At 60.9% G+C, this 10,386-nt stretch overlaps 1 protein-coding gene across 7 annotated transcripts in view; it reads left to right on the top strand.

The window, feature by feature from the left end:
- The window catches only part of PRDM16 (PR/SET domain 16), a 300,725-nt gene extending 292,311 nt beyond the window's left edge, over positions 1-8,414 (top strand). For 6 of the 7 annotated variants that reach the window (XM_036882765.2, XM_036882767.2, XM_036882766.2 and 3 more), the window contains 5 exons: positions 154-323; positions 500-674; positions 4,512-4,739; positions 5,552-5,726; positions 6,966-8,414. In XM_036882765.2, the coding sequence (XP_036738660.2) occupies positions 154-323; positions 500-674; positions 4,512-4,739; positions 5,552-5,726; positions 6,966-7,097 (880 nt within the window). In that variant the 3' untranslated portion in view covers positions 7,098-8,414. The remainder of the gene's footprint in view (positions 1-153; positions 324-499; positions 675-4,511; positions 4,740-5,551; positions 5,727-6,965) is intronic. The other variant, XM_036882769.2, reaches the window with a different exon arrangement.
- The last annotated feature ends 1,972 nt before the right edge of the window (positions 8,415-10,386 follow it).

The raw sequence follows: 10,386 nt of genomic DNA on the forward strand, positions 1-10,386 counted from the left end.
CCCGCGGGTGGCTGCTTCCAGGCGCGCCTGTACCGTGAACCCCGGGCTGGGAGGCCCGGCGGCTTCAGGGGAGCCGGGACGGGACGGCTGGGGCGGAGGCGGGCCCGCGAGCCTCCGGGTCTGGGGGCCCCTCTGAGGCCGCGTGTCTTCCAGGTGCAAGTACTGCGACCGCTCCTTCAGCATCTCCTCCAACCTCCAGCGGCACGTCCGGAACATTCATAACAAAGAGAAGCCCTTCAAGTGCCACCTGTGCAACCGGTGCTTCGGGCAGCAGACCAACCTCGACAGGCACCTGAAGAAGCACGAGCACGAGCACGTACCAGGTGGGGCGGGGCTCCTGCGGCCGCGCCTCGCTGAGGGGGCGGAGTCGGGAGGCGGGGCGGGGCGCTGGGGCGGGGCCGGAGGGCGGGCGGGGCCGGAGGGCGGGCGGGGCCGGAGGGCGGGCGGGGCCGGAGGGCGGGCGGGGCGGGGCGCCCCTCTGATGGTCCCCTGCCTGCAGTGAGCCAGCACTCCGGGGTCCTCACGAACCACATGGGGACCAGCGCCTCCTCCCCAACCTCCGAGTCAGACAACCACGCACTTTTAGACGAGAAGGAAGACTCCTACTTTTCGGAAATCAGAAACTTTATTGCCAACAGTGAGATGAGCCAAGCTTCAGTGCGAACAGAAAAACGGTAAGAAACCCACCCAACCCCAGGAGAGTCTGAATTCTGCAGCCCACCTGTGTGGCCTCACCCAGCGCAGGTGCAACCGCCCCGAGGCACACCTGAGCAGTAAGTAGCCCCACACCCCAGTGCCCCAGGCGCACCTGGATGGGGACAAGGGCCACCGCAGAGGGTGAGGCCACCGGGCTCACAGCTGGTGCCCACTCCAGCCCCAGCTCTGCCACCTGGAAGCTGGGGAAACTTCAGAAGGGGGTCCCCTTGCTCTCGAGAGGCTGATGGGGTAAGCTGTATGCTCAGTGAAGTGCCCCGCATGAAGGCCTAGATGTCTACTGGTTTAATGCTAACAGACGGGCAATCTGCAGGCCAGGTGAGGGCCCGGTTCACAAGCTCTGCCTGCATCCGAGCTGGAAAAAGTTTGTGTTTAATCCAAGGCATCCAAACAAGAATGCTGCCCCTTTCAACACACACACACACACACACACGCATATACACATGCTCACACGCACGTATTCATATTCACACACACATGTACAGACATGCATTTGTGCACACAGAAACACACATACACATCTCATACACAAATACATGTTCCATATGCACACATATGCAAACATGCATTTATACACCCATGCCCAAACACACAACAGCAGGGAAATGGCCAGATTTGAATCAGAAAATGCAGATGTGTTGTGCTCAGATCCTTGGATCTCAGGCTTAGCCTGGGGTGTTTAATTGGGACCCTCTTCTGGAAGGACACTGCAAATCCCAAGGAGAAGGCCCTCCTTGGGGAAAAGCTGGTGACATCAGAGAACCAGAGATGCTCCAAACCCCCAGAGGCCTCCTGGGTATGACCCCTAATTCTGCATGGGGGGACCTGATGCCCAGAGAAGTGGGGTTCTTGCTCCAACCACAAAGCTGGGCCCCAAACCCAGAGGCAGAGCCCCAGCCCTCCTGCTGGCCCCAGGCAAGCCCAGCTCCTGTCCCCACCTCCCTTCAGCAAGTGAGGAGGGCCCAAGGAACCCAGGTCCCTCCAGGGGAGTCTGCATGTAGTCAGTGGTGCCCCTACAGAACATGGTGGGACCCCAAGATGCCTGTCACATCGGTAAATGGCAGAGGCTCTTGGACATCTCTGGCACCTGCCACATCCTAAATTGTTCCCCTGGGAAGGTGATCTCACCTGTCCTCCAGGCAAGGCCAGGTGGCTCAGCAGGGTACCAGGGGGCAAGGGGCGGGGGCCAAGCCTGCTTGATGGGGATTCTTGACCCACCCACTTTGGTGGGCAAAGTCCCCATCCGTCCTTGTCTCTGGCTTGTGCATGGCGGTCTCACGGGAACCCAGCCCTTGCCAAGCAGTGTGATCCACACCTTCACAAAAGTCACAGACGTGAGCATGCAGGTGCCAGCCCTGCCAAAGCCCCCACAGCTGGGCCAGGAGGCATCCTGGCTGTTAAAGATAATCCCTCTGCATCCAGGGCAAGGCCAGGAGAGCCAGCAAGGGTTTGTCGGTGGGACCCTGGTACCCAGGAATGTTGGGGAGGCTCCCACTCCCCGGGCCCGGCTGGCAGACCCTGCTCTTAGCCATAAGGAGGGGTGGACTCTCCATGACCCTCACCAAGACAGAGGAGCTGTCCCAGATAGTGACAGCTGAACCCCTCGCCTCGGCCACACAGCATTCCCACCAGGCTTCCCCCACAGCCCTAAGGAGGCGCAGAGTAAGAAAGGCTCCAACAGCGGAGGCTGGCCCACACTGCTAGGCAAGCCCAGGCAGAGCCAGCCACAAACCGAGGCCCTTGGGTGGCCTGTCCCAATGATACCAAGTCCGAGGAGCCAGGGAACCTCCCAGGAGGTGCCCCCCACTGTGGTCACAAGTGGGAACCATGGCCACAGTTGACCAGACCACTCTGTAAGATGGTGGGACATTGGGGCCACTATTGACATTGTCTGGTTCTCATCCAGGAATTTCCTTCTCTTGACTGTCAGTGAGAACTTAGGGACTGCCAGGTATCCTGCTCCCTAACCCCTTAAACTCAGGAGCTGAATCATATCCCCCAAATTCCTAACCTCTAGGCCCCCAGAATGTGACCTCATTCGGAAAGAGGCTCATTGCAGATGATCAAGTGAAAATGAGGACACCGGGGTGGGCCCTAATCCTGTGGGACTGGTGACCCTAGAAAAGGGGCAATGAGGACACAGGCCGGCACATGAGTCAGGGATGGCGCCATGCATCTGCCAGCCAAGGACCGCGGGCACACCCCCCGGGGCAGGGGGGAGGCCTGGGGCAGATGCTCCCTCAGTCTCTGGAGCCAGGGCCAGCCCTGCCGACACCTGGATCTCGGACCCCAGCCTCCAGAACTAGAGAGAACGGATCCCTGTGGTTTAAGCCTGGATAAGGTGTGGGGTGTTGGGGCCCCAGGACATTCACATACCCCAGGCAGCTGTTTGGAGGCCTGGATGCCACACTAGTGTCCTCTCTGTAGGAAGCCAACGCTGCCTGCCAGACCCCATCCTCTGTCCCTGGGCCCCCCACACGAAGTGCTCATGCTTGGCGCAGGCCTCCTGCCAACAAGCAGACACACCATGCCAGGCGGGCAGGCACATAGAGTGCATGGTCCCTGCTCCCAAACAGAGGGGCTTATGCGTAAAATGGCATAGTGCGCTCAGGTTTGATTAAACACACAGGGCTGCTCACTGAATGCAATCTGAGGCCTGCGCCCAGGTCACCCGCCTGGGCTGTTTATCCGGGCCTCAGCATGGGGGTATCCTCACACCGCCAAGATGGCACCGGCTCTGAGGTAGCAATCCCCAGGCCAAGGCCACCTCACCGAGAGCCAGCGAGGGAGGCACACCAGAGTTCTGCCCGTCCTGGAGAGCAGAATGGCCATCAGCTTCCGTACACTTTCCCACGGAAAGACAGGAAATGAAGTCGGGGATGGCCAAGAGCCTGGTGATCGAGGGTCTCCACAGCCCAGTCCCTCTGCACAAGGCTCTGTGCTTGGAGGTCAGGGGTCCGTCAGAGGGGAGGCCTCCTCCTGCCCAGATGCTGAGAGCAGGACCCTGGGTCTGCCCTGACGAGGCAGGGGAGGTCCTGTGCCAGGTCCAGGAGTGGGGCCTGGGGGCTCAGGGAACATTGGCCTTGCCCCCTGACACCCCTCCGCCTGACGCCTAGACCCCTGCCCAGGGGCCCTTGGGCCAGTGGGGCTTTCGCAAGGAAACCAAGGCTCAGCCTCGCCCAGCATGTGTTTTTTCTTTTTAATAACAAGGACCCAGAGTGTAAGTCTTACCAGCTGGAGTGGCCCGAGGGTCTGGGCTGCAGGGGAGAATCCACCAGTCTCATCCTACTGACAGCAGCCCAGCCCACCCTCTGCAGAGGGGCCCCTCGCCCACGACGGCCCGGCGTCCTTGCACCCTCAAGGGCGGCAGGGTGGAGAAGCTCTATCGGCTGACCTCCGCCGCACCCAGTCTCCAGGATGCCGCCCCCCCATGCAGTGCCCGGCTCCGGCTCCAGCCTGGCCAGGACCCCCTTGCCTGCCTGGCTGGCCATGGCTTCTCTCTCTGACAAGCGCACTTGCCCTGAACCCCTGAGTGGCTGGTATCCACTCTGGCGTAACAGGAGCCCTGCCACCGAGTAGTCCTGCCTGCCCCCTGCCATGCCCTCAGCAGGCATCCTCGGCCCTGGAGTCACCCACTCCACAGGGCACGGCCACTCAGGACCACAGCTCTGAGGACGCTCGTGCCCTGAGCAACGGGTGTCGGTCGGGAGGGGGTGGGGGCGGCGGGGGAGGAGGCGGCCGTGCCAAGTCGCCCACCTTTTGGGGTCCTCAGCCCACTCCCTCCTGTGTCGTTCCAGGCCGGAAGTCCAGGACCTGGACAGCCACTCGCAGTGTCCAGGCCTCCCCAGCAGGAAGCCGGAGGACGCGGAGGAGGAGGAGGAGGAGCTGGAGGAGGAGGAGGAGGACAGCCTGGCCGGGAAGTCCCCGGACGGCGCTGTGTCCCCCGCGCCCGAGCCTCAGGGCGCGTACGAGGACGAGGAGGACGAGGAGCCGCCCGCCGCCCTGGGCTTCGACCGCACCCGGAGGTGGGACCCGCCAGGCCCGAGCATCACCAGGGTGCCTCCCTCCCAGGGCACCTGCCGCCCTCCCGGCTGGGTTCCCCCTGCTCCCCAGCAGGCAGTCTCACCCCGAGTGCAGCTTGGGAGAGGCCCCCCTGAGGAGAGGGGTCGGGGCCTCCGCACCCCCACTTCCCCATGTCTGGAAGCAGCGCGGGGGAGGGGACGGCATTTCCCCACCCGGAGAGGGAGTTGGGCCTGCGGTGGCCTCTGGCCCCGCAGCAGAGCCACGGCCCCCGTAGGCCTGGGCAGAGATGGCCGGCCTCTGGGGGGGCTGTGCGGCTCAGAGGCTGAGCGCCACAAGCTTGGAAGGCGCGTGGGCCAGAGCCACTTGCCCATTCTGACTGCTTGCCACCTGCTCTCAGCCCTGGTGGCGCTGCTGGCATTCCAAGACCCATCAGCGGGGGGCCGTAGATCCAGGAGGCCCTGCCTGGGCAGCCCATTGCCCCCCACCTCTGGGCCCTGGGAGTGGGAGCCCGCAGTCCCTCCAGAGCTGCCCCGATTCTTGGGAACCAAGGCCTCTCAGTCTGGCCCCTGACCCCAGAGACCTGGGCGCCCCGCCTGCTGCTTGCCATGTGTGTGCACGTACTCACCCCTCTGTGGCCCTGCGTCCGTCATTCTCCTGCCAGCTGTCCGTGTGTCCGTGTGTGTCTCCTTGTGCATGTGGCTCGTGGAGATGCTGTAGCGTGCATGCAGGCACGGAGCTGGCCGTGGGGCATCAGAGAGAGGTGGCCAGAGGCCCGGCCAGCTGACGCCAGTCCCTCTCCCGGTCGTTGGTGCAGGTGTGTTGAGGAGCAGCCAGGCGGTCTGGTGGCTTTGGAGCCGATGCCGACTTTTGGGAAGGGGCTGGATCTCCGCAGAGCAGCTGAGGAAGCATTTGAAGTTAAAGATGTCCTTAATTCCACCTTAGATTCTGAAACTTTAAAACAGACACTGTACAGGCAGGCTAAGAACCAGGTAGGTACCCAGCAGAGCCGCCCCACCCCCACCGCCTTCCCCAGGTCGGACTCTGGGCAGCAGCCTCCTTAGCCAGGGATGGCCTCACCTCTCCACTCCGGCCACCCCATGCCTGCCTGGGGGACCCCCCCCATGCCCACTGCATCAGCTAGAGAGGTGAGGGAATGAGCACCACCCCTGCAAATGGGTGGGCAGGGAGAGGTCGAGAGCTGGTGAGTGTGAGCAGCCGTGTTCACGGACACGGGGGTCACTGTTCCCTGTCCTCGCAAGGTGGCCACAGGCAGGCCTCCAGGCTGCAGGCACTTTGGCCTCACTCCCTCTCTGGTGGGAGCAAGAGGGACTGGTAGCCCAGGCTTTCTCAGGGGGAGCCGCCCCACTGCGCAGTCACCGAGGCATCTTAGTGGAGCTGTGACAGGTGGCCAGGGGCACCAGGCTTGGCCCCAGGTGCCTCTCATCCCTGGCCTCTAGGGTAAGTGGCCACAGGAGCCTGCCCCCTGCTTCTCTCCAGTCCGGAGGGGCAGAGGGTCTCAGTCAGCAATCTGCAGCCCACCTGAGTCTCACTAAAAGCTGTCTGCGTGTCTGTCTGTGTCTCTTTACTAATCCTGTCAGAGTGTCAACTCCAGTGGGACAAGGGTTGGGCTCCCCCACCAATCCCGCCCTTCTCCCAGTGGCCCCCGTCCAGTTACTGTGCTCTGCGGTGGTGACAGAAGAAATCCTGTGGCCTCTCTGAGCCGTGCTTCAGGCCGGGAAACAGGCCTGTGCTCAGCTTGGAGATTCTGCACGTCTGTTTCCCCAAGTAGCTCTGTGCGGCCACCGCAGTCCAAACAGGTGTCCCCCCAGGCCCACCAGCACCCAGTGGTGGCAGCAGCCGGCCCCCAGCCCCACCAGGCAGGGACTGGCCCTTGTCAATAGGGTCTTAACAGTGACTCCAGCAATTCCCAGGGCCCTCCCAAAAGTGGGGAGGGGGCGTGGAGAGGGGACTGCAGGGGGCCGTGGGAGCCGCTGTGCGTGGAGGCCCCTGGCTGCAGCCATGGTGTTCCGGCAGCCTTCTGCCCAGGAGCCCAGCAGACCCCGCCCTCCTGCTCACGTCTGCCTCTTCCAGGCCGAGGGGCGAGTCTGGTGTCTTTGGGCCCTTGGCCTCCCCTCTCCGTCTGGATCTGGGCAAGGCTGAGCCGGTCAGCGATCTGCAGGCCCCCAGCCCACCTGCTCACCTGCCTGTCCTGTCCTGTCCCCCGCCAGGCATATGCAATGATGCTGTCCCTTTCCGAGGACACGCCTCTCCACACCTCCTCCCAGAGCCCTCTGGATGCCTGGTACATCACAGGAGCCACGCCGGAGTCCGGAGCCTTTAACCCAATCAGCCACCTCTGACTGGCCCAGGCGGGGCTGAGGTCAGAGTCCCATCTGGGCGACTGCAGGCTGCCAACGTCCCAACAGATATCCCCGCCACGGAAGGTGGAGGCGAGGCCCTCGGGGGGCGCGGCGTGGCCCGGAGCCACAGAGACCCTGTCCCCCGCTTTTGACCACTCCTCAGCTCCTGCCCCAGGCCATGGTTCAACTCTAACTCTCCCGGTGAAAACTGAGAACCCGGAGTCCCTACAGCGGTTGAAGACGCTCAGATGGCTAAGAGTGGATCTTGAGAAGAGGGTTCAGGAGCGGTTCCGCCCCCGGCCACCAGGCGCCGCTCGCGGGCGCCGCCTCGGGAAATCCACCCGGCGGCGAAGGCAGGAATCTATGCCAAACAGGAGCCAGCGGGCCACGCACGCGCACCTGAGAGCGTGGCGTCTCGGGAAGGGAGCGGACAGACGGGTGTGCGCGGAGGAGGGAGATCGGCTAAGCAATTTTTATAATGAAAATTACAAGAATAACCCTTTTGGTAATCTTATTGACGACAGAGTCTATTTAAGCATGTGGTTTTAAAAATGGACAGTATTTTTTAAAAAATCAAAAAATGACTCGCAAATTGTTTTTTAAAAGTAATTTTGCATTGCTTTGAAATCTCAGCTTATTCGCAAACCGGAGCCTGCCTGGCAACAGGCGCTGTGCTTGGGTGTGTTCTTTATACTGTAGATAATGGAGAAATTTTCTATTCCTGACTGTATTTGTAAAGCCAAGGTCACCCTGGGTACCCCTGGGGCAGAGCCAAGGGGCACGGGGCCCGTGCCTGTGGGCAGTTTCCAACCGAGGAATTGGAGGAATTCTTAGATTCGGTGTCCTGGGCTGGCCCGAGGCTGGGACTGGGAGGTGTGCCTGTCATTGTGTGACGTGATTCATGGCCGTGGACCCCACCGAGACCCCCCCAATTGTATGGGGCAGGTTGGAGCTGGGGAGGTGGGCAGCACCTGGTGCTCCTGCCCACGAGGTCTGGGTCTCGCCACCCCCACGCCAGCCCCCTCCTCTGTTCAGAAGGAGGGCTTGCCACCTTGGGACCTCCAGACCCCACCCTCACCCACCCCCGACGGACAAGGGGAAGGAAGTGGGCGTGCCCCGTGGCCGCCGTGGAGTGCAGTCCGCCACCGCCCGCTCCAGGCCGCTGAGCTCTCCGCATGCCTAACGCCCCCCATCCGGGACACAGATGCCACTTCCTCTCCTTGCTCCGGGATTTGGCAGGCGGGACCCGGCTCCCGGACGGAGGGCTTCCAGACGGGACCAGCCGCAAGGAGCAAGGACAGCCCAGCCCGTCGGGGACTTCACTCAGAGGGACGGGCTTTAAATTATTCCCATAGGGGCCAATTTTAAATAATTTTTTTCCCTGATGGAATTTACCTTAATCTGTATATAACTTGTAATTTTTCTAATTCATTTCTTTTCTTATTTTATTTCTTCCCTAACAGTATTTTTGGCATTAGACTTTCTTATTGTGAGGAAATAATGTTAATATAAGTATCTAGTGAAGGACCAAAACCGTGAGACAGGTTGTGTGTTGTGTGATTGATAACCAGGAAGTGGGGTGATTTTTAATGTGCCAAATACTCCTGCGCCCCTCCAATCGTGCTGTCACTGCTGCCGTTTCCCAGACAATCATGTATTTTTGTTAAATTTGAGTTTTCAGTTGCATTTGCATTTAAGACAAGTGTTCTATTTATTCTTTTATTGTTTGGAAGAAAAAAGGAAAGTCGTGTCCCAGCGATGAGGGGAAAACGTCACCCCAGTTGCCCTTAAAAAATAAAGTGCCACATGAGCAGCTCTGGTGTGGCCACCCTGTGGGCCGAGTGTCCAGCGGCCGTGTCCTCTGAGGTCCCTGATGCCGCCGCAGCTCCACGGACCCCAGGGAGAGGGCTGCACCCCTGATGAAGCCCACCTGAGATGAGGCGACGGGCACCCTGGGCGGGTGCAGGGGCCACTTACACATGCATGCGGGGTGGCAGGGAGAAGCTGGGTGCCGCCGGCCGTGGCCCTGTGGACAAGGATTTGCAAGCACAGCCCTCCCACCCCTTCTTGATCATCCGCCTCCCCTGGGCAACTGCTGTTATGTGCACAGATGCCCAATTTGCCTTTAATCTTGATGGGACCCTCTGAAAAGTCAACCTCACGTACAAACTCCCCATCTCTGTAAACCCAAATTATATGACTGTTCTGCTAAAGAATAAGGTGTGTGCTCTTTTTTGCGATTGACTCTCTGTCTAAAATAAGAAGTTGGGACTGGTGCAAATGTAAGCGTCTGTCCTCAGTGGCCGCCCAGCCAGTGGGACTGCCCTCTGTCACCTCTGGACCCCTCCGCTGACTGCCACGTCCTCCACCTGCGGCCTGTCCTCCCAGGACCATCTCCCCTCTTCTCTTTTTCCCCTTCCATTAAGAGTCGGGTTGCACATTTCAAGTCCTGTATTTTTGTCCCCCTGAAAATGATCAGAGCAAGCCCAACTTCTCCTGAACGTTCAGCACCTCAGGCTCAGGCTTGAGCTCCTGGCAGGTCTGGGGGTTTGTCCTGGGACCCCCTGACAAAGAGAGCACTTATTTCCTATGCCCAATGTGTCCAAGAATCATTGCCTCAAAACTCAGCCTTGCCTAGAATGCAGCCAGCTGCCCTCCGTTCCCCTCTGCCCTCTGGGCTCCAGCACCAGCCCAGCCCGCTCTGGCCCAGTCTAGTGCCAGGACACCCCCCGGGACCAGGGAGCTTGGGCCCCATGAGAATTTCACATTCCCAGGCTTGGAGCTCAGATGCACAGAGCAACTGGCTGGCTGACCACCACATCTGTGGGCAGGTGGCCAGGATCAGGACTGTAAACCCACTGGGCCAGGTCTGCCTGGGGCCAGGACCCCTTGCTTGGTCCGGCCTCGACTGCTTCCTGCTCTGGATCGTTGACATGCCACAAATGGAAATTCCAAAGGAGGCCTCCTTCCCTTCCCTCTGCACCGAGCCTCAGACCCCCAGTGGGCTGACACACTCGGAGCAGCAGCTGCCCCCATTCCCAGGACAATCCAGGGGGAGGGACCCAGGCTGCCCATCTTTCAGTCAGCCAGGCCCTTCATGAGTGGGCCCCCGATTTTGTGCACCCAGAGACAGACATTCCTGCAGCCTGCCTGTGACCCTGGGGTGTGAATGGGGTGAGCCTAGGAGACCACACAGCCCATGTGGCCTTCCTGTACGAGGTCCAGCGTACTGGTCCATCCTGACCCTGATTGGCCCAGCATCTCTGTGGCCCCAGAGCCTGGCCTGGGG

The sequence above is a fragment of the Manis pentadactyla genome, chromosome 4 (assembly GCF_030020395.1).
Source record: "Manis pentadactyla isolate mManPen7 chromosome 4, mManPen7.hap1, whole genome shotgun sequence".
NCBI classification, from domain to species: Eukaryota; Metazoa; Chordata; class Mammalia; order Pholidota; family Manidae; genus Manis; species Manis pentadactyla.